Source organism: Phyllopteryx taeniolatus, chromosome 2, assembly GCF_024500385.1.
Source record: "Phyllopteryx taeniolatus isolate TA_2022b chromosome 2, UOR_Ptae_1.2, whole genome shotgun sequence".
Lineage (NCBI taxonomy): Eukaryota > Metazoa > Chordata > Actinopteri > Syngnathiformes > Syngnathidae > Phyllopteryx > Phyllopteryx taeniolatus.
Window position 1 is genome coordinate 36,044,306 of NC_084503.1, and position 24,583 is coordinate 36,068,888.

The window sequence follows — 24,583 nt, forward strand, 5'->3', positions numbered from 1 at the left end:
GTTGAGATACACCACTACTATTATTTCAACATCATCATGCAACTCATTATTGTAAAGATGATAATGTTGTGATATGAATGATTCAAACCATTTTTAGACCAACAGGTAGCTCAGTTACTACTGTGGCTGGCCTCAATCATGCTAATACTACGACTACTAATAATAATACTCAGACATTGATCTCATGCTCAACATATCCCAAACCATCAGAATCAGAATCATCTTTATTTGCCAAGTATGTCTAAAAAAACACACAAGGAATTTGTCTCCGGTAGTTGGAGCCACTCTAGTACGACAACAGACAGTCAATTTACAGAACACTTTGGAGACAGAAAGACATTGACAAAAAAAAAACAGCAGTAAAGGGTTGCTAGTTATCTGGTAATGCCGGTACATTTATTTTTTTTTTGACAATTGTGCAAAAAGATGCAGAGTCCTCTAGCACTTAGAGCAGTTCGAATGACTAATATTGCAATAGTCCGGTGCAATGACCATTGTGCAAAGGGCGCTGTGACTTCAAGGAGTGTATGGGGTTTAAAGTGACGAGTAGTGCGATAATCTGGGACAATGTTGGTTGTGCAAATGTTGCAGATACTCCTCAATCAGTGTGCAAATGGAGCAGATGCTACTCTGGCATGAGTGGCCAGTACATGCAAATAGTGCAGCATGGCGAGACATGGATAATTTTATGTCATACAGAACTCCAGATTACATTTGTAAATTAACTACAAAAAAAAATTCAAACATTCAAGTACATTATTAGTGTGTAGCAACTGGCAGAATCTAGCACTAAATTCTTCCAAAAACACAAAAGACATTCTGTGAACTACCGTTTGATTTATTTTTATCTGTAACGATGGCTAAACAAAACGGAACAATGCAAACACACACAACAAACATAACGTGTATTATACCCTTCTTTTCTGTTGTTTTGATTTGGTACTTGACTGTTCTCCAGTCTCTTGTTCCACATGTCAATTTCTGCGTCAATACATTGCTGGGACACACACACAAACACACAAACACATAGAGTTGACAAAACGGCCCCGATATAATGGATATCAGATAAAACGGACTTTCAGGACTGAACAGGGTCAAATAATAGTTTCCATTTGTCACTTAAACTGCCGTTGACAAAGTCTGTTAGTTCCAGAATTGGCCCCGGTTGTTTACTGGCACTGTGGCGCAATGCAGGCAGAGCATGGGACTGATGTATTTCTGAGTCACAGATATGTACAGTATACAAAAAAAAAAAAGATATATTTCCAAGACGTGCCTACGTGGAGGCCCATGTTGAATGTGGGGCTTTGACGTGGCAGTCATGTCATGATGGATATATCTATTGTCTATTGTACATAGACTCGCAGCGAAGAGAGTGAGAGAGCGGAATGGCGCCAGTGTTAACTCTGAGGAATACAAACAAAAGTCTCTGGAGTCTGGAACATGCTATTTTTGGTAGAGTAACTTGTTTTTCAAGCCGTTCGCCTTTGGCAACGGATTTGGAACTCAGAAGCACAGGACTTCCTCATGGCTCATGAAAGCATCTCGCCGATGATGAGTACTGTACGTCAACAATGTCGGCATGGCAAATTTGGATAAAATGTTAAACTTTCCAAATTTCAAGCTTTTATTTATATTTATTTACAATAACTTTGTACTGTACTAGCCATTCTAGGCCACAAAAAAAACCTACAAAACAATTTTGTTCCGTACAGTAAAAAAAAAAAAAAAAGCGCTTTAATTTAATGGACACTGCTATATTGGATGACCCCCCCGTGTCTATTAGTCCGTTATATCAAGTTTCCACTGTGTATTGTGTGTGTGTATATATATATATATATATATATATATATATATATATAAATGTTTGACCATATTGACAAATCTCATTTACAGTCAATCGCCCACATTTGTACGAGCACTAATTCAATGTATGCTTCCATCATGTACAGCTATTAAATTATCTACCCATTTCTTTCATACAAAGTGGCTTGCATTTCTTTAATAAAACTGTATAAACTTGTGATATACTGTGTATTGCGATGTGAAATAATACAGTGTTGCGAAAGTTCATTTTCAATGCAAACTAGTTCAAAGTTCAGCTCATTGTTGCAAAAATAAACCAGTTCATAGTTCTTTTTTCCCCAAATATGTTGCTGATGGGCTATTATCCTAAAAAATACTGGCATTTCATTTCCCCATTGTTGCCACCCATTCAGTCCTCACGAGTATCAGCTGCAAATTTCACCCTACAATCTCAAAAACATGAGGAAAAACCTGTTGCTTGAATGGTCTTTTTTTTAAATGGGGAATTAAAACAAAAACAGGACTTTTGTCCTTAATGTGTAACCAAAAACACACAACACAGTATGACAGGAAGGATGGCGAAAGGACATTGTTAACTTTGGTCACCGGGGCTCCCCTCTGGAGCCAGGCCTGGAGGTGGGGCTCAATGGCGAGCACCTGGTGGCCAGGTCTGCACCCATGGGGCCCGGCCGGGCACAGCTGGAAAATGCAACGTGGGCTAGCCTTCCCATAGGCTCACCACCTGTGGGAGGTGCCAAGGGGGTCGGGTGCTGTGTGAGGTGGGTGGCGTGAGCTGAGCGGTGGCCATAGACGGTGACTTTGGCGGTTCCGATCCCCGGCTACAGAATCTGGATTTAGGAATGTGGAATGTCACCTCTCTGGCAGGGAAAGAGCCTGAGCTGGTGTGCGAGGTCGAGAAATTACGACTGGACACAGTCGGCCTGACCTCCACACACAGCTTCGGCTCTGGTACTAGTCTTCACGAGAGGGGTTGGACTCTCTTCCACTCTAGAGCTGCCCACGATGAGTGACGCCGAGCAGGTGTGGGCATAGTCATTGCACCCCGGCTCGGTGCCTGTACGTTGGGGTTTACCCAGTAGACGAAAGGTAGCCTCCCCCCGCTTTCGGGTGGGAGAACGGGTCCTGACTTTTGTTTGTGCCTATGCACCAAACAGCAGTTCAGAGTACCCACACTTTTTGGAGTCCTTGGAAGGGGTGTTGGAGAGTGCTCCCGCTGGGGACTCCCTCATTCAGCTCGGGAACTTCAACGCTCACGTGGGCAATGACAGTGAGACCTAGAAGGGCCCCCTCGATTAGACCCCGAGTGATGTTCTTTTATTGGACTTCTGTGCTTGACATGGACTGTCCATAATAAACACCATGTTCAGAGATACGTAAGGATGTCCACATGTGCACTTGGCACCAGGACACCCAAGGCCGCAGTTCAATGATAAACTTTGTGGTCGTGTCATCGGACTTGTGGCCGCGTGTCTTGGACACTCGGGTGAAGAGAGGGGCGGAGCTGTCAACCGATTACCACATGGTGTTGAGTTGGCCCAGATGGTAGGGGAAGATACCAGTCCGACCTGGCAGACCCAAACGTATTGTAAGGATCTGCTGGGAACGTCTGGCAGAGTCCCCTGTCAGAAAGAGTTTCAACTCCCACTTTCAGCAGAACTTCACCCATGTTGAAGGGGAGGTGGTGGACATTGAGTCCGAGTGGACCATGTTCCCCTCGTCAATTGCAGAGGCCGACAACCAGAGGTGTGGTTATAAGGTGGTTGGTGCCTGTCATGGCGGTTATCCCGAACACGTTGGTGGACATCAGTGGTAAGGGATGCAGTCAAGCTGAGTTTGGGGACTCTGACGTGGGTTCCCCTATCTGTGGGGTTAAAGTCCTAGGTAAAAAAAAAAGTGGTTAAAAAGCTCATAGCTAGAAAGGCCCCATGGGTGGATGAGTTCCGTCTGGAGTTCCTGAATGGTCTGGATTTTGTCGGCCCGACACCTGTCTGCAACATCGCATTGGTTGTCAAACCAGGGTGGTGGTCGCCCTTTTTAAGAAGTGTCTATTCCAACTATAGAGGTATCACACTCTTCAGCCTCCCTGGTAAGGTCTAATCAGGGATTCTGGAGCGGAGGGTCTGTCAAGAAGTCAAATGTCATATTCAGGAGGACCAGTCTGGTTTTCGTCCTGTCCGTGGAACAGTGGAACAGCTCTCTACCCTCGGCATGGTCCTCGAGTAGCATGGGAGTTTGCTCAACCAGTCTACATGTGTTTTGTGTACTTGGAAAATGCGTTCGACCAAATCCCTCGGGGAGTCCTTTGGAGGGTGTTTCAGTAGTATGGGGTACCAGACCCCCTGATACAGGCTGTTCATTCCGGCAAGGCTGCCCTTTGTCACCATAAAAGTTATGGACAGAATTTCTAGGCGTAGCTGAGGCGTTGAGCGGGTCCGGTTTGGCAACGTCTGTATTACGTCTCACCTGGGATGAAAATCAGCACCTCCAAATCTGAGACCATGATCCTTAGTCAGCAAAGAGTGGAGTGAATGCCCTCTCCGGGTCGTGGAAGAGATCCTGCCCCAAATGGAGGAGTTCAAGTATCTCAGGGTCTTATTCACAAGTGAGGGAAGAATGGAGCGGGAGATCGACAGGCGGATCGGTGCAGCTTCTGCAGTGATCCAGACTGTATCTATTTGTCGTGGTGAAGAAGGAGCTGGGCCGAAAGGTAAAGCGCTCAATTTACCGATCGATTTATGTTCCTACCTTCACCCCTGGTCACGAGCTGTGGGTCGTGACAAAAAGAGCAGGATTGTGGATACAAGTGGCTGTAATGAGTTCTCCCTTAGAGATAGGGTGAGAAGCTCGGTCATCTGGGAGGCGCTCAGAGGCGAGCCGCTGCTCCTCCGTCTCGAGAAGAGCCAGATGAGGTGGGTCGGGCATCTGATTATGATGCTCCCGGACGCTTCCCTGGTGAAGTGTTCACGGCACGTCCCACCGGGAGGAGGCCCTGCGGACGACCCACGACACACCGGAGAGACCACGTCTCCCGGCTGGCCTGGGAACTTCTCGGGATCCCCCGGAAGAACTGGACGAAGTAGCTGGGGAGAGGGAATTCTAGGCTTCCCTGCTTCTGCTTTTGCCCCCGTGACCCGACCTTGGATAAGCGTCAGTAAATGGATGGATGGATGGATTTTTTATTCTAAGTTTGTTTGAATTTGCACTTTAGCGATTCCATTGTCGGAACTGTAAGCAAATATCCTAGCCAAAAGTTGACCAATGAAGATGAGGCTTACTAGCATTGGGTGTACAACAGGACAATATGGATGTTGTATATGTTAATTTAAAATTGTTTATAATCCATCATCCAAATTGTCATACAGTAATGTGTCAGGTTTTAAGTGAGCAAAGCACTTCAGCCCTTGTACTCAAATAAGGTTTCAATATGGTATAATATATATATATATACAGGTAGATTTGTGGAGTGTCCAGATTTCACCCAGGAGCCAAAGCTCTCAATTTATGATTCTAATTTATGTACTTTGATCATAAACTTTGGACAATGACTTAAAGAAGAAAAAAAATAAGTTGTGAGACTGAAAAAGTTCCTGCTTCAAGGTTGCTTGCTTTTAGATATATTGTAGGATGCTTAAACATTCTAAATGAGCTCAGGCTTTGGGTGAATAATTGAAACACTTATTTTATCATTTTACAAGCTTCAGGACAAATATTTAGTTAGAAGTGAACAGAGCATTACAACGCTAACTTTTTTGCCCTAGTACTGTTAAGACATAATTATGTGTTTGACAAAATTTGTTCCAATACCCCGACCCTGAGGTCAAAAAGGAAAGATTAAGACAGAAACCAAGTGCTGGAATTGTTGTATGAGAAAAGGTTCCGTCCGAGAGGGAACAGGTTGCTGATGGTGACATGATGATTTATGAGCTGCAGGGATTTTCATTGACCATACTGAGTTTTACATAAGCATTGAGCGTGAGAGAGAGAAGGAAAATTCGGAGCTTGTGACAGGAAATGGGATGGTGTTGGTTGTGAGGAATAAGGAAAAACAGTTTGAACATATTTTTCTACATTGATTAATTTCCGTCCATTGTTTCAAATATTTTCGTTTCTACCCATGTCACAACATGAGGTAACAGATCTACGCCAAAAGCAGATTACATTTGGATTTTGGCAGGTCTATTTTTTGGCAGTTTATAGCAAATCAGTAAAAGACAGTAAAAGGCATTTATTATATAGAAAATTAACTAAAAACAGTTTTAACGCAAAGTACTGCACATTTGTGACATTAAAAGGTAGTGAGCTTAAAGAAAATTTTTGCTCATCTGCCTCGACTCACATTTTAATTTACAACTCTTTCTTAATCCATAGGCTTCAATATGACGTCGCTCTACCCTTTGCAGCTATAACAGCTTCAACTCTTCTTGGAAGACTTTTAACAAGGTTTAGGAGTCTGTTCATGAGAAATGTTGATTTTGGATGAGAAGGCCTGTCTCTCAGTCTCCGCTCTAATACACCTCAAAGGTGTTTTATTGTGTTGAGGTCAGGACTCTTGTGTAGGCCATGCCAGTCAAGTTCATCTGCACCAAACTCTCTCATTCGTGTCTTTATGGACCTTGCTTTGTGCACTAGTCATGTTGAAATAGGAAGGTGCTACCACAAAGTTGGGATCATGGAATTGTCCAAAATCTCTTTGTATGCTGAACCATAAAAAAGGTTTTGTTAAAGCTGTGGACTGATGCCATATTGAACCCTATGGACAATATTTGGCTGCTTAGAATGTTTTACTTATAAAGGGCAACCCAATGAAAAGTGAGTGACTGACTATTTTTGGCAAAGGTTACAAAATGAACACAGAAGTCAAGGCAGTGTTTTAAATGAAATCCTGGATTTATCTCTGTTTAATTTTCACAACTTTGACAACTACCAACATGTTTCAGTAGAAAGCAGAAATATTTGATTGAAAGCTTTACTATATATTTTTTACATATCTGATCCAATGTTGACCTTAGAATGAGTTTTGACAACAAGATGTACTACCTGTAATATCTCCCGCACATAATGGCAGAGGTTGTGCTGATCTAGATTTCATTTCAGTCTCATAAGGCCTTTCCCGTTTGTAGAGATGTAACACAGAAGATGAAAAGATAACTGCAGTTTTTCGGGGACAGTTTTAGGTAATCAGAAATAGGGAACGAAATACTGCTCTACCTGCAGATGTGTGATCACCAATCTGTCAGTATGTGGCACAGTGTCAAATACTGTTATGGCGGATTGGCACTGCAGACTGAAAATACTTCCCTTCAAGTAGCAGTCAAATAACAAGAACGTCCAACCATAAAATGACTCTTCTTGGGTCGTTTTATTCACGTAAAACCAAATCGAACTGCTGAACATACAAACTGATGCCAACATAGTATATACACAATCAAGAAACATGCCAGCACACAATCAAAACTAGAGATCATCTTCAATTTGATTGCTGTTTATTTTACTTTACAAATACAAAATGTATACATATAGTTTGTACCATGTATCACTGTAGTGTTCTCTTTGGTAGTTGTTTCTTATGTTAACTTAATCGTGAATGGATACATTCTAAACTCTGAAATAGTTTTAACTCTCCACTGATCACTTACATTTATTCCCACTTGTGATAAAAATGTGTTGATTTCTCAAGTTAGAAAACCAACAAAGTCTTCCATTTAGTCCCCCTGATTATTATGTGTTATGATTGACAGGTGTATGATGGTGAGAACAGTTCATCTCGTCTCCTTGGGAACTTCACCCGGGAAGTTATGATGGGTCATATCATCAATAGTACCTCCAATCACTTGTGGCTGGAGTTCAACAGCAACGCCTCTGGAACAAATCAGGGCTTTCACCTCACGTACACAAGTAAGTTAAAAAGTGATTTAAGGTCTATTGGTACAGTATAGTGGTCATAAAATATGTGCCTTATTACAAAACACACCAGATTTTTGTTTTATCTTTTCAAGAAACATTTCCCAGTATGAGCCATGCTTTGCACAAAAGAGCTCTCAGAATACCTACAATTAAGAAATAATAACTTGGCTAAACCTGGAAAGGGTAAAAAGCAAATTTAATTTTATGAACAAGTGTCGAAGAGGGAAAAAAGGTGGTGGTATTGCTGTTATTTTAAGCCATTATTCCAATATAAAGAAATGATGCTGGCTGATTTGAGCTCTTTTGAATATCGCTGTTTTTTAGTTAAAGGTGACCCAGAGGTTATTGTTTTAATAATAATAGAACATTTATGGAGGATTTTTCAGAACTGCTGTCAGATATTTGCACTGACTCCAACTATTTTGTCATAACGGGGCACTTTAACATTCATGTTGAAAATAACATGGGGGGGGAAAAATCTAAAGAACTCTCTGCTATACTGGACACATTTGACCTCTCTCCACATATTAAGAGTCCAACCCACACTCAAGGTCACATCTTAGACCCAGTCATCTCGAAGGATGTTGAAATTCTATCAGTTGACACGAAGGATATGGCTATTTCTGACCATTTTTGTGTATTCTTTGAATTACAGATTCTCCCAAAAGTTCAGACAACCTCTACTGTATGTCTATTAATAAAAGGTACATAAATGAGAGTCCTTCCACTAAGTTTATGGAGACCTTAGCTGTGTCACACCCTGTGAATGCTGAGACGGTTGATGAACTTTTAGATAATTTCACCTGGAAATTCTCAAATGTCATGAATGCTGTCACTCCTATTAAAACTAAGACAATCTTGAGGCGACCTAAAACACAGTGGAGGAGCACAATGATGGTAAAGACCTCTAAATCAAAGTTTAGGAAAGCAGAACGTAAGTGGAGAAAAACTAAACTCCAAATTGACAATGACCTCTACAGACAAAGTCTTTGTAATTTTAACCAAGAGTTAGTTAGGTCTAGACAGCAACATTTTTCTGAAATCCATCCATCCATTTTCTGAGCCGCTTCTCCTCACTAGAGTCGCAGGCGTGCTGGAGCCTTTTCTGAAATCATCAGTAAGAACTTCAACAATATTTGCACTCTGTTTTGTGTGGTTGACAAGCTCACAACCCCCCCCCCCCCCCCCCCCCCCCGAATCAGATAGCTCCAGAACACCTAACAGCAGATAAATGCAATGAATTTGTTATTTTAGTGAAAAAATACAATCCATCAGGTTAAATATCAGCACAAATCAGCAAAATGATAAAAGGATACTACATCTGAAGCGAATCAGGAATAACCTTGTCAGAATTTGATACAGTTGACCAAAAAACGATAGAGAAAATGGTTCATCAGCTGAAATCATCAATGAGCTGTCTTGACTCAATACCATCTGACTTTTTCAAAGCTATTGCAAAGTCTGTACTAGCTGATTTGCAGCAAATAATCAATTGCTCACTTCAGTCAGGCAAGTTTCCTAAAGCTCTTAAAGTATCTCCCATTAAGCCTCTTCTAAAAAAATAGAACGCTGGACGGTTCTTGAACTTTAAATGGACTTTTTTGACAAATTTAAATCAGGTTTCCAAACTCATCACAGTCCAGAATCTGCTAAATTATATAAGGTTGTATACTGAAGAAGAAAAAGAATCGCCTTTTATTGTCATGAACATGCATGCGTGCACACGAAATTTGTTCTCTGCATTTTACCCATCACAGTGAACACACTGGAGCAGGGGGCAGCTGAAGCACCCGGGGAACATTTCAGGGTATCAGTGTCTTGCTCAAGGACACCACAGCCATGAGTCCAGGGGATGTTGGTGGATGGTCCAGTCGGGGTCTTGAACCTAGGTCCCCCATGATGGCAGCCGATGATCTTAACCATAGGGCCACGGCTTGGGAAAGGTGTCAATTCTGGTCTTGTTGGATCTCAGTGTGACTTGATACAGTAGATCATAATATACTGCTGAACAGGTTGGAAACATGGGTAGGACTAAATGGAACAGTCCTTAAATGGTTCATGTCATACCTGGAGGAAAGGAGTTATTTTGTAACCATTGGAAGTGTTCAATCTCATTGAATAGCAATGACCTATGGTGTCCCTCAAGGGTCAGTTCTTGGACCCCTCCTGTTCAGCCTGTATATGCTACCCTTGGGTCAAATTCTTCAGAACTTTAATTTTGACTATCATAGCTATGCAGATGACACACAGTTATATCTTGCAGTGTCTCCAGATGACTACAGTTCAATTGAGGTGTTGTGTCACTGTCTAAAACAGATAACTGGATGAGCCAAAACTTTCTTCAATTAAACCACAACGAAACTGATAATTGTTTTTGCCAATAAAGAAAAGAGGATTGCTCCTAGTAAATACCTGGAGTCACTCGCTTTAAACAACAAAGACCAAGTCCGAAAACCTTGGTGTTCTGTTAGATTACGACCTGACTTTCAACAGTCATATCAAATCAATGACAAAAACTTCCTCCTACCATCTGAAGAACATATCCAGAGTAAATCACATTGAGTTACCTTGTGTATGAAATGTGCTATATAAATCATTGCATTGCTTTGCTTTAAAGTCTTTACACTGGTTCCCAGTCAACTTTAGAATAGATTTTAAAGTTCTGCTACTGGTCTATAAATCACTAAATGGTTTAGGTTCTGAATACATGAAATAAATGCTCATGGAATATAAACCCAAAAGGGCTCTGAGATTGACAGACTCAGGTCAAATAGTGGAGCACGAAAGCAAACATGGTGAAGCAGCATTTAGCTATTATGCCGCACACAAATGGAATAAGTTGCCAACAGAAGTGACGTCAGCCGTAAGTGTGAATGCTTTTACGTCCAGGTTAAAAACTCTAGCATTTCCACTTTTAAATATTTCTGGCACTGTATGCTGTTTTAATTGTACTCAAAAAAAATTCTTTGTTTTAAATGTTTATAAGCTGTTTTTTTTCCCCATTTGTTTTTAAATGCTTTTAATCATGTAAAGCAAATTGCGTTACCTTGTGTATGAAATGCACTATATAATTAAATTTGCTTTGCTTTTGCTTTGCTTTAAAAAAAATTATATCTCTGTAAGCCTTGATGTTCATCTGTCCATAGTGAAACAGATTGTCTATAAATGGAGAAAGTTTAGCACTATGGCTACCTTCCCATGGAATGGCCTTTGTGTTAAAAGAGATACAAATCCTAGTGTCGTCCGTAGACTTGACATCTCTGACACAGACTTCTCTGGCAGATTCCAATATCTCTGGTGACAAATCTGCAATACGTACAATATTAAACAAGAATGTAAGTTATTAGACACCATGGAGGAAACCACTGCTAACAATGCTACAAGTTTGACCTTTGCAAAAGAGTGCTTTTGGATGTTCCACAGTGCTACTGGCAAACTCCCTCAGGGCCTGCTTATCACTATCATTGGTGGAAAATATAATTCAGTTTATCAAAACAATTTTACAGGAGTCGGTGGACAACTGCTTAGCACATCCGCCTCACCGTTCTGAGGATCCGGGTTCAAATCCGGCCTCGCCTGTGTGGGTTTTGCATGTTCTTCCTGTGCCTGCGTGGGTTTTCTCCGGGTACTCAGGTTTCCTCCCACATCCCAAAACCATACACGGTAGGTTACCGTAATTTCTCGTGTATAATGCGCAACCCCAAAGTTGACCTCAAAATTCTGGAAAACCATTCTACCTATGTACAATGCATTTTTACAATGCATGATTTTGCTTCTACCCATATAATCAAAACATTAAGTATTTTTTCAAAGAATTATTCTGAAGTTCAGCACTTTATTTGAACACTTTAATACTTTTTTCATTTCCTTGCTCTTATTTTGAAATTCACAGCCTTACTTTTATTTAGTAAATGAGAAAACACACAGTTGTGCTCATCTGTTTGATTACCCAGGCAGAATTTGTAAGATGGGTACGGTTCTTCAAAGAAAATATGAAGGGCTTGGCGAAACACACTTTATTTTATTTTAATGGGATTCTAATTCAACTGTCAAGCATTTCAGAAAAGCATTATCATTAAACAAAACATAACCATAAAGAAATTAATGATGGTGTTGTTCACTCAAATTTAAAAAAAACAATATTTCACAAATTCTGCCAGGCTATGTAAACTTAAGAGCAGATACAGTATATGTAGTCATACGTACCGCTGTCTTTTTGGAATGAAAGTGTAGGCTACACCCTTTTCATAACCTCTAGGTGGCGGTGACATTGGAATGAAAGTGTACAGATTTTTCATAACCGCTAGATGGCGGCAAACATTTATAAAATGTGAAAGCTTTTTCATTTTCCCTTTTACCTCTGTATAATGCGCACTATTGACTTTTGACAATTTTCTTGGGGAAAAAAAAGGTGCATTATACACAAGAAATTACAGTAATTGAAGACTCTAAATTGTCGGTAGGTATGAATGTGAGTGTGAATGGTTGTTTGTTTATATGTGCCCTGGAATTGGCTGGTGACCAGTTTAGGGTGTACTCCGTCTCCCGCCTGCAGTTAGCTGGGATAGGCCCCAGCATACCCGCGACCCTAGTGAGGATAAGCAGTGTAGAAAATGGATGGATGGACTGAAGGGCCTCTGTCTGCGAATTGAAACCCAACAAAATATACATGATGCAACAATAGGATGGCCCAAAAGACAGAAGTAGCTCAACAACAGAATGGCTTCAACAGAAGAAAATACACCTTCTGGATTGGCTGAGTCAGGGCCCTGACTTCCTCAACCTAATTTAGATGCTGCGGCATCAACTCAAGAGTGCAATTCACGTCAAATATTCCAAGGATGTTGCTGAAGTGAAACTGTTTCATGAAAAGGAATGGTCCAAATTTCCTCCGGACTGGTGTGCTGGTCTGCTCTACAATGACAAGAAATGTTTGGTTAAGTTCATTTTTGCCAAAGAAGGTTCAGCAAGTATTTAAATCCAATGGTTCACATACTTTTTCCACCCAGTACTGCAATGTTTATATGCTGTGTTATGTAAAAACACAAAGACATATCATGGTAATTGTTTGTGGGGTATTTAAAAAAAACCTTTGTCTTAGTTGTGACTTAGATGAAGATCAGCTCACATTTTATGACAAATCTGTGCAAAAATCCAGTTGATTTCAAGGGGTTCACTTACTTTTTCTTGCTACTGTGTGCAGTACATAGATGTAGCTTCAAATTATAACATTTCACTGTCATTGTTGTTACTCAAAAAATGTACAATGATGATATTTGTGTAAAACTGCTTTAAGAAAGTCCTTTTTCCTCTCAAAAACATTGGGAAGTAGATGATTAGTTATTGGGTAAGCTTGCTTGGTCAAGTAATTCCTTTTACTGTTACAGCACAAACAGAAATGTGACATGTACTATAAATCTCTTGAATAGACTCTTTCACAGTCAGCAAAACACTAATTTCTTACACTTCTGACAGGCGAAAAGAGTCTTGCGCTCAGATTTCCAAGCAATTTCTGCTGAGGGTTGAACCCAAAGTGTAAGAGTAGTGAGCTGCCACAAAAAAATTTATTCTTGAAACACAGCCACATGTTTAATGGATTTTAAGACCGCATATCAAGAGGGCAAGACCAGCTGCTATTTTAGTCAAGGCGACTATTAGGAAAACTATTACTGCATAACAAAAAAAAAATGGTAAAACAATCACCAATGATGGGTGAATAGTTAATCAAATACGTAGGTGAAGTGGCTGGCAGACTAGGCTGAATAGAAATAATTAGGGCACCCATGGTGCTCTGGAGCAAGGTGCCAAAACTCTAGTCTAAACCTTCTGCCTCTCTGCTCTAGTGATGCACTATTGTGATGGGTTAAATGCAGAAGAGCCATTTTGTGAATATCTACAGTACATAGAATCAATTTCATGACAGTAAAGATGATAAAGAATGTTTTTGACAATTATGTACATACCTTTAGCACTATATATATATATATATATATATATATATATATATATATATATATATATATATATATAGCTTCAGAACATACCTATACCTTGGGTCTGGAAAAGGTACTTCCAGTTACAATAGAATTATGGAGTAATGATCTCAATTGGATACATTAATGTGGATTGTAACTTAAGAAAGTAATTGATACCTCTAAACCTCGACCTGATCTCTCTCAAAATGTTGTAGTTGTTGCTGAAAAATGTGTGTTTTTACTTTTTAGCCATTCTCTTTACATTGTCTCTTCTAGGTTTTGACCTGGTACGGTGTGAAGAGCCTGGTATCCCTAGTTATGGCTACAAGATCCAAGACGATGGCCATTATGCCAACACATTTGTCCTTTACTCCTGCAACCCTGGCTACAGTCTCCATGGTAGTAGTACATTGACCTGTCTAAGTGGGGACAGGCGTGTCTGGGACAAACCACTTCCATCCTGTATAGGTTTGTATGCCAATGAAGATTTCAGTCTATGAGTACCCCCCTACCTTTTACCCTTTCACACATTTCAGCAATTTAGCTAAATGTATTGCTGGAGATCAGTCAGTAAAAACAATAATTTATCACAAATTGTTAACTTTTGATGAAACATTTAAGTGCTATCGGTATCGGCAGCATCATTCCTGATACCAGGCAATGTTGACTTGCGTATAGTTCCAAATACACTTCTCCAACATTCACTTGATATACTACTCCAACCAACAGTTCGCTTTGATGTTGGTTTCCATCTTAACTCAAAGCAATAGAAACACTTCAGTAAGTGTCTGATTGAAGCTACTTAAATACTCAACAAAATATCCCTTCGAAAAAATGCATGCAGCATTTTCTTTATGGAAACCTGTTTCTAAATGGATACATATGCAAATGATTGGTATATAAAGACAACAAAATTATGTTGTTAATTGTATTTGTCTAACTCGCCTGTAGTAATGACTTAAGACAGTTATTTAAACAGATGTACATAATGTTTTTGATAAAAGAGAAAAGAAACGTATATCACCACACACAAACACACACACAAATGATTTCTTACATATGACGTAATGTTTTGTATGTCATTTTTATTCTCTTAAAAGATAATTAGAAAATTATATGGCCTTTTAGTTCAGCTCATAAGAAATTATATGTTAAATTTTCATCAGTACAGTGGGACCTCTGTTGTCTTGATTAATCTGTTCCAGAAAGTATGACTAAAGCTGAGTCATACGAAAACAAAAAAAATATTTCCCATAGGAAATAATGTAAATTCAGTTAATCAATTCCAGACATCCAAAAATATTCACAATTATTTAATTTTTTTCTCTCAGACGATAACTACCGGTAGTAAATGTTAATGACTCATGAAGTGCATAAATGAACATGTAACATTACTTTTACCTTTACTGAAGACTTGACGGTGTATGGAAGATGGTGAAGAGCAGAGAGAGAGGAGCCATTTTCGTACTTTACTACTAGTTCTTTCTTGAGTTCTATCCTGTTTTCTCTACTTCTTTATCAGATGGCTGGTTCTCTGAAATTTGGTGTATTGTTTAAAAAGGAGCGGCACGGTGGGCGACTGGTTAGAGCGTCAGCCTCACAGTTCTGAGGACCCGGGTTCAATCCCCGGCCCCGCCTGTGTGGAGTTTGCATGTTCTCCCCGTGCCTGCGTGGGTTTTCTCCGGGCACTCCGGTTTCCTCCCACATCCCAAAAACATGCATGAATTGGAGACTCTAAATTGCCCGTAGGCATGACTGTGAGTGCGAATGGTTGTTTGTTCCTATGTGCCCTGCGATTGGCTGGCAACCAGTTCAGGGTGTACCCCGCCTCCTGCCCGATGACAGCTGGGATAGGCTCCAGCACGCCCGCGACCCTAGTGAGGAGAAGCGGCTCAGAAAATGGATGGATGGATGTTTAAAAAGGGTTCAACAGATGGTAAGTCGTATTCCACAATGCAAGCTTTTATTAACAACTGAAGGCATAACAACATCAGTGTAACCCATCCTGTCAAAAGTCAGGCCTTCAAAGTAAAAGCACACCAGTATCATACCAGGAAATAACAGTTTCACCGCACTTTCTTTGGCCCCATGTTGTCCTTTTTGATAGCCACACTCAAACAATTATGTGCTTCTTTATTGAGTGTGACTGCTAAATAAGCCACCATGGGGCCAAAGAAAGTGTGATGAAACTGTTTTACACCGCCTGCTTTTATTTTGAAGACTTGATATTTGACAGGATGTGTTACGCCGATATTGCCTGAGTGTTGCAGAGCAGAGCGGGAGGGTTATTATTGCCTTGAGTTGCATTTTTAAGTAAGCCTTACAAATTTGTTGAACCCTATTACACAACTTACGAAATGCTTCGAAATGCTATGAAATTAACACACAGGTTAAAGGTCAGTCGACGTGAAACAAAGGCAAACTGAGTCACACAAGCACATGGCCTGGCACATCGATTCCGGTAAATCTTTTTTTTTTTTTTGTACGAAAACTGAGCGGATGTACGCAAACCGGGACCAAATTTTGGCGTAAAAGTCCTCGAAACCCGAATCATACGAAAGCCGAGGTTATAATAAGGGGCAAACTGACTGTTTTATTTGGCTCATTCAGCTCGTAACTAGCTTCTCAGACCAGTGACTTTGACAACTTACAGTAAGAAAAACAGGATGTTGTCGTGCTCTTTCAATCTACAGGCTTTATTGTGTCCTTCTCAGCAGCGAACATGAACACCCGCCATCAAAGCATATGAATTAACATTACTGGCACCTTCGGCTTGCCAAGCTGGCCTCTCCGGCTACATACAACTTGTCCACACCTCACCTGGCTGTGCACACTTCCGCCTTCTTCCCTTCTTGTGCACGTCACACAAAGCTCACACACTCACTCAAAACATGTGCTGTCCAAGATAAATACCATCAGGTATGGTATCGCACTCATGAATTAAAGCGACATATTTGAGTTTGTAAGTAGGCTGTGGTCGTCGCCCCTGGAATGCAAAATACTGGCCTTTAGTAGGTTTCATGTCCAAGGCAACCACAAGCCAAAAGGGACTTGGGTACCAAAGGGTACCAAAGCATCCAAGGACTGTCACTGTGAATTTGCATTCTTCCCTCTATCAAGTGGCCGCAGGGCTTGTGCTTTTATGCGGAACCAAATACTGCCCTGCCAAGACCAAATGTCAGCCACTGACCCATGTTTGCTTGTCTGATATTGTTCTCCTGATAAAGCACTTTGACCACATGCTCCCTACCCATGCTATTGTGGAGGACTGAGTTTTTTTGTGATATATATCATTCCTACGTGCTCTAGCTCTGACACAGACCTCCCTTACTGCTGGAGTGATGCCTAGCTCTTGAACTCTACCTTCACCACAACAGCACTTGGCATTCAAAGCTTGGAACATCCCCTTAACCAAGCCTGACTTGCGCATTCCCAGTTTTTGGAGGAAGGCAGGGACAGACTACACACGTTTTGTCCATCATTTCTGGCCAGATGTTTAGGCCTGAAGCGAAGCAAGCATCGGAACACGGTGCGGAAATAACCGAGTCGGACACCAGTGTGCCCACCAGCTTTTATGAAGCCAAGACACTGAGCATTTTTTATTTTTTATTTTTGAATCCCTTGACTGCAAAAATCTCTGTGTTTAACACGGCTCCTGCGCACCATGCTCTCAGTGCCCCATCAACACATCGCCATTTGGGGTTCTACTCATCTTAACCTGTGGATCAGAATGTGCTGGCACAGATACTTACTGATCTATGATTCATATCTTACATTGTCCAAGATGGGTATCTACTACAGTGCCTAACAGGGACACGTCATTGATCCTGGAATTATTCCTACTGTTAAAAAAAAAAAAAAATAAATAAAAAAGTGTGAAAATGTGAACCATCAGTATTGCTTGTGCCATTTGTAGTCAAGATGAAATCAGAGCCAGAGATTCTACTGCACATATGTCAAACTCAGGCCCGGGTGCCAAATTTGGCCCGCGATGTAATTATATTTGGCCCGCAAGACCGTATCAAATCTGGATTAGAGCTGGCCCGCCAGTATATAGCACATGCGCCACTAATATTACAAATCCCAGAATGCTTTGCTCGTGTGTTGGCCCATCAGTCTAGACCGGTGAGCGCCCCTTCGCTTTCTGTTGCAGTCATTAGCAACTATGCTACCAGTCTCCTCGAGCAAATTTACACTACCCCCTCCTGAAAATGGCCAAACGAAAGATGGAAAACAGTTAACTTCCAAGACAGGTGGGAGGCAGATTGTCTGTTCACTAAAGTAAAAGACAGACCTGTTTGTGTGTGCAGAGCAACGCGGCTGTAACAAAGAATATATTTTTTTAATGCCCTTTATCAACTCCTAGGCAGGGACTGTTAATAGTTAGAAGTTTGGATTTCTATTGAAGGACATTCTTATTTTTCTGGGTTGTTTTGTTGTTGGCCTTTGAAAAAAGATTTACATCGAAAAGAGAGGTAGTTGGAGACAGATAAATAGAAGATGGAGAGAGAAGAATTCATGTTATCTATTTATATACAAAACAGCAAACAAATACCACTGATGTCTGTTATCGCAAATTTGATTTCTCGTGTTTATAATATTAAAGTTTGTTTATTGCAGATTCAGTTTTTAAGCAAAATTTAAGTTTGTTGTCATATGATAAACTTTAACGCTACATTTCTGGAGAGAAGGGAAACATGCACATCGCAGTGATTTTTCATTAAATATTGAGTTTGGCCTGCGACGTTGTCCCAATTTTTTATTTTGGCCAACCATGAATTTGAGTTTGATACCCCTGTTCTACTGGAACATTTTGTTGACTGCTGTAAAATAAGTATAATTTAGTATCAGGTCACTTCTATGCCCCAGGTCAGACATAATTTGGTCATCAGGAATCCCATCGAGAAATATCCCCTTCTTGTCTAAGTTCAAAGAGTCAGCTTGGTAAATATTCAGTTTAACTTGACTTTAATATGTGGCTGTGCATATTCAACAAATGAAAGTCTTTAAGTATTCTTACATTGTAGGGATTGTGTGGGCTTCTGGAACATTTTAATTTGTAATTCCCCTATGTTGAACCAAACATTGTCTCTCTCTAACCCGCTTGCACACCTGAGCTTCCAGAGGCAGGACATGGCCTGATTTGGTTTCTAATAGAAACTACAAAGAATCTATGTGTATGCATACACTTTTTGTGTTTGTAGGTGTGTGTTTGTCTCTCTGTTTCATCATAGTCCAGCATTAATTTGCAGCAGCTTTGGTGCTGTCTTATTTCAGGTAATCCAGCAACCAGGAGAATACTTGCTGGCAGGTACCTGGGCTAAATACCTTTGCATCTGCCTCCTTTGTCACTCTTTTGGAACATTTTTCACTTTACATTTATGTTTGTCTCACTCCCTCTCTGTCTGGCTCAGTAAAATTGTTGATTTTACTGCCATGTAGATGAGGTGGTTTTGCCCAGAACAATTTCTATACTGTCCCTATTCCACATCTTTCCCCAAACTGATGTGGTCTTCTTCACCATACTCATTTTGGGAAACTGTTATTTACTGGATAGGTGTGGGCTTGTCATTCTCCCTTTCCATTTCTGTATTGGGAGGCAGTCAAGTTGAAGCAATAATGTAGGTTGATTTACTGAACGCATCGTGGTTCCTCTAAAGAAAATAAATACCTAGATACATATTAAGTTCTTTCTTAACCAAGCTGTTTTCTAATCACAAGAGATATGTTGCAATGGCTCCTCTAATAACATTCTGTCCTTTTCTTGCTACTATATTGGACAATTTAGTGCAAAGAAAAAAAGCACGATATGCCGGACATCTCTTATGTATTAAGCGTTAATTTATTCATGAATTCTTAGCACTCCTGGGAGATCCTTAGAAGTAAAACAAATACTCTACAGGAACTTTGGCAATACAAGGTTGATTTTACGAGTCAAGCCTTTCCATACTGTTCATTTATTTCAACCGTCATACCTTTTGGTAATATACAGACAAATAGAGAAGAAACCGCTTATTGAGTTGAGCAGCTTAGTATGGCAAAAGAAGACTAGAACACTACAATTATTGATACCAGTAATCACGTGGACACAATAATGAGAGTCAATGTTAAAAGTACGACGATTTATAGGCTTATTGTCATTGTGAAGTAATCTTATAACAGCTAATGTTTGTTCACGACATTTCAAAGATCTTCAATGAAATTTATAGCTGAAACAGTAGTAAGTCAGCAACTGCATCTGCAAAGTTTGTTTACTATAATTCAATGCAACAGTTAGTGGTTTATAAGTTTAATTTTCTTCTATAAAACAAATGGAAGCAAAAGTCCGCAGTAACTGTAAATCGTACAGTAGGTTATACAAGCAGTGTTTGACAATGTCACCGTCTTGTGTCCTTGCAGCGGAGTGTGGAGGTCACATAACTGGAGCAGTGTCTGGACGAATTCTGTCTCCGGGATACCCTGCCCCATACGACAACAATCTCCACTGTACCTGGACTATAGAGGCGGATACTGGCAAGACTATCAGGTAACTAGTAACATGAAGTTAGTAAGTCGTAAGAATCATAACATTTTAAAATTAAGTGAATCACAGTTAATATTAAAAACATTATAACTTCCAGTGAATATTCTATATTCTACACACACTCTTCCTCTGTTCACATTATTTGTTCAAATGAGTCCTTCAGGTGTTTAAAAAAAAAGCCAAAATCCAGAAAAAGCAAAGATGAAGCAAACTTGCAGATCTTTTATTATTATTTTTTATTTCCTTCTCAGTCTCCACTTCATCGTCTTTGACACTGAGATCGACCATGACATCATTAGAGTTTGGGATGGACCGTCTGGGCCATCGGATGTCGGGATCCTTTTGAAAGAATGGTCCGGTCCAACCTTACCTGAAGATATCCATTCGACTTTCAACATACTTACACTTCAGTTTGATGCTGACTACTTTATCAGCAAGCAAGGTTTTTCCATCCAGTTTTCCAGTGAGTGTGCTCGCCTTCTTTTCTTTAATGTTAAATAACAATATCAATGACTGACTTAAAAAAATGTGACAAGCCACCCTTCTATGGTGCTCAACATTGAACAATATATGTGAAAGCGATAAAAAGTTAATTGTTTAATTATCAATGAAATGATATAAACAACACCCACATTTTTTTTAATCACATTCATAACCTCATACTTAAATGAATACAGTATTTAATTGGGTTTCCTCTTTTTTTTAAATCAAATCATTCAGTTTCATTCATTACCAGCGCCATGGGACACGTGCATATGGTACATTTGGAGAACTCTGATTATAAGAGTTATTTACTCGTGTATCAAAACTCCTCCAAAGAGCTAATACATACAGCCCAAAATTATTCATGCCATGCCCAAATTTCGAAACATGAATTTGTGAAATCCTCTGTCTGGAAAGGCCCACAAATAGTCAACATACTTCTAAGAAGTTGTGTTAATGAAGTACTGTACATTTTCATTGTCCATCCATCCATTTTCTGAGCCGCTTCTCCTCACCAGGGTCGCGGGCGTGCTGGAGCCTATCCCAGCTGTCATCGGGCAGGAGGCGGGGTACACCCTGAACTGGTTGCCAGCCAATCGCAGGGCACATAGAAACTAACAACCATTCGCACTCACAGTCATGCCTATGGGCAATTTAGAGTCTCCAATTAATGCATGTTTTTGGGATGTGGGAGGAAACCGGAGTGCCCGGAGAAAACCCACGCAGGCACGGGGAGAACATGCAAACTCCACACAGGCGGGGACGGGGATTGAACCCCGCACCTCAGAACTGTGAGGCTGACGCTCTAACCAGTCGGCCACCGTGCCGCCTACATTTTCATTGTTTTTTTACTTTTTTGAAAATGATACATATCTCTGACAATTTTGCGGAAAGACCATCTTTTACACCATGGAACAAACAATGTATGACTTGCCTTCATGAAAAAGTCTAGCCTGTGCAATAACTTGCTCTTTCAGTGCAGTGATGGCCTTTGCTGTTATGAGCCACTCAACCCGAAAATGTCTCTGCCCCATCCTTTTAGAATCATCATCCGTGTCTCTGAAATCCACTGTGGCAGCAAAAATCAATCACAAGCACACCGAATAAGAAAGTAGATGCGCCGTCATGACCATGTACCTTTAGCGCTCGTTTCACTCGCATAAACACGCACACACACTGTTTTGTGTTCTGAAATCTAAACATAAGCTCAGTGTTTAGTGACAACACACTCGGAAGGTTATGTTTTATAATTAAACATTCACCCTTGGTCTCATCCATCCCAGGTGTGTACCATCCTAACTTCCATCCTTCTCCTCACTAGGGTCGCGGGCGTGCTGGAGCCTATCCCAGCTATCATCGGGCAGGAGGCAGGGTACACCCTGAACTGGTTGCCAGCCAATCGCAGGGCACATATAAACAAATAACCATTTGTACTCACATTCACACCTACGGGCAATTTAGAGTTGTCAATTAACCTACCATGCATGTTTTTGAGATGTGGGAGGAAACCGGAGTGCCCGGAGAAAACCCACGCAGGCACGGGGAGAACATGCAAACTCCACACAGGCGGGGTCGGGGATTGAACCCTGGTCCTCAGAACTGTGAGGCAGACCCTCTAACCAGTCGTCCACCATTTCACACATTCTAACTTTATTATTATTATTTTCTTTTTGTTATCCCTTTGTAAATAAGCCCTAATGTCAGTCCCATGTGAGGGTGCGAAGGACATAACTGTTCCCCCATGGCGTTTTCTAATCTGTTCAAAGAAATACCGTAATTACTCGTGTACAATGTGAATTTTTTTTTCAAAAGTCAATAGTGCGCATTATGCATAGGTATAATGAAAAACACTTTTAAGTTTTATAAATGTATGCCGCCATCTAGAGGTTATGAAAAAGCTGCACACTTTCATTCCAATATACCATTGCCACCTAGAGGTTATAAGAAAGGTGTAAACATTCATTCTAATATGGCACCGCCACCTAGAGGTTATGAAAAATGTGTAACCTACACTTTCATTCCAATATGACAGGGGTACGAATGACTGCATATATGTACAGTTGTGCTCATAAGTTTACATACCCTGGCAGAATTTGTGAAGGATACGACTGATGAAGTTTAAATACGACTGATGAAGGTACAACAACCATCCTTAATTTCTTTGTGGTTATGATTTGTTTAATGATAATACTTTTCTGTAATTTTTGCAAGTTGAAAGTTTCATTTGAATCCCATTAAAATAAAATTAAATGTGTTTCGCCTGGCCCTTCACGTTTTCTTTAAATAATTGTACACATCTTACAAATTCTGCCTGGGTAATCAAACATATGACCACAACTGTGTGTTTTCTCATTTAATAAATAAAAGTAGGGATATGAATTTCAAAATAAGAGAATACAAATACAAAGAAAATATTACATGTTAAAATAAAGTGCTTAACTTCAGAATAATTATTTGAAAATACTAACAAAATACAGATAATACTTCATGTTTTGATCATATTGGTAGAAGCAAAATCATGCATTGTAAAAACGCATTATACATAGGTAGAAGGGTTTTCCAGTATTTTCATGTCAAGTTTCAGGGTGCGTATTATACATGGGTGCACATTATACATGAGAAATTACGGTACATCAACTGCTTTCCTAGTATAGTTCTCACACACGACTTACTCTATGCATACAATGAGACGTAATACCTGTTATCTGTGAGGTTAAAGCATATAACCGTCACGTGAACTCTCAACCAAAAGGAGTTAGAACCAAATTACCTGTAGATGTGCTAGAGGGATTTATCTGCATGCTTTCTTTTTTTTCCTGAAAAGAAAAATAAAGACTTAGTTCACTTGAGACAGATTTAAGCTTGAGTAAATGGGTGATGAAATGTCTGCGGCAAATTGGTATAATTGTTGATAGATCCGCATTGTTATGAACCAACATCATCTGCCAGGCCATTACTCTGGGCCAATCCACAGGGGATTGTAGGTGAAAGGCTGTTAAAGTGTCCAGCCTCGGCTCAGACATGTCGCCTGACTTAAAATGCTTGCTAGTTTTTTTCTCTTTGTTTATTTGTTTTAAGAATAATTCCACAGCAGTGACATATGTCCATCTTGGATATGTTAAGAAGGAAATGGCTGCTTTGACAGGGATGCTGCTGCAAGGCTCAGTCAATAAGCTGCAGTGCTCCCAGCAGTGCAGTGTCTGGAAATGAAGTGTAGTAAACCAGTGCTTATGTGGTCCAGTCCACACAAACATAAGTATATGTGTGTGTGTGTGTGTGTGTGTGTGTGTGTGTGTGTGTGTTGCCAAGATATCAGCCTGCTCTATAATAACAGCCACTGGAGAAAATTATGGGTGTGCATTTCAGTGCACAGATTAGTAAAACAAACAGACTACAAAAACATTTCTTGTTTGATCTGATTTCCTGTTTCATTCCAATCATGTTAGAGGTTTATAAATTGAACATGTTTCCCAGATTGGTACAAATGTTAATATTTTGTCTTGGTCTTTTACAATAGTATTGTAGTATGAATATCGCAATCTTTAGATCGATTGGCCCATCTTTACATTACTTTTGTGTGTGTGTGTGTAAGGGCTAATGATGAGTGCAGCAGCAATGTCTACACAAAATAGCACATTAAATTGCATTTTATTGAGTTACTGCCGATTATTAATATTTATATGCAGCACGATGTGTCTCTGTCTCTCTCTCAGGCACATTTATTTTTCAATTCCAAATATTGACACTAACATGCTAATCAAAGTCTGGTTATTTGTTCCATTAGTATGTTAATTCCTTCTATTCCCTCATGTTCATTTACCATTAGGTAAAGGTGATATTTAATACGGTACTAAATAATACTGGTTTGCAA

General features: G+C 40.1%; 1 protein-coding gene across 2 annotated transcripts in view; it reads left to right on the forward strand.

Moving 5' to 3' along the window:
• Positions 1-24,583, forward strand: part of LOC133474361 (CUB and sushi domain-containing protein 1-like) — a 570,296-nt gene that overhangs the window by 419,532 nt on the left and 126,181 nt on the right. For both annotated transcript variants that reach the window (XM_061765990.1, XM_061765991.1), the window contains exons 25-28: positions 7,566-7,722; positions 13,983-14,174; positions 20,106-20,232; positions 20,481-20,692. In XM_061765990.1, coding sequence (XP_061621974.1) covers positions 7,566-7,722; positions 13,983-14,174; positions 20,106-20,232; positions 20,481-20,692 — 688 coding nt within the window. The remainder of the gene's footprint in view (positions 1-7,565; positions 7,723-13,982; positions 14,175-20,105; positions 20,233-20,480; positions 20,693-24,583) is intronic.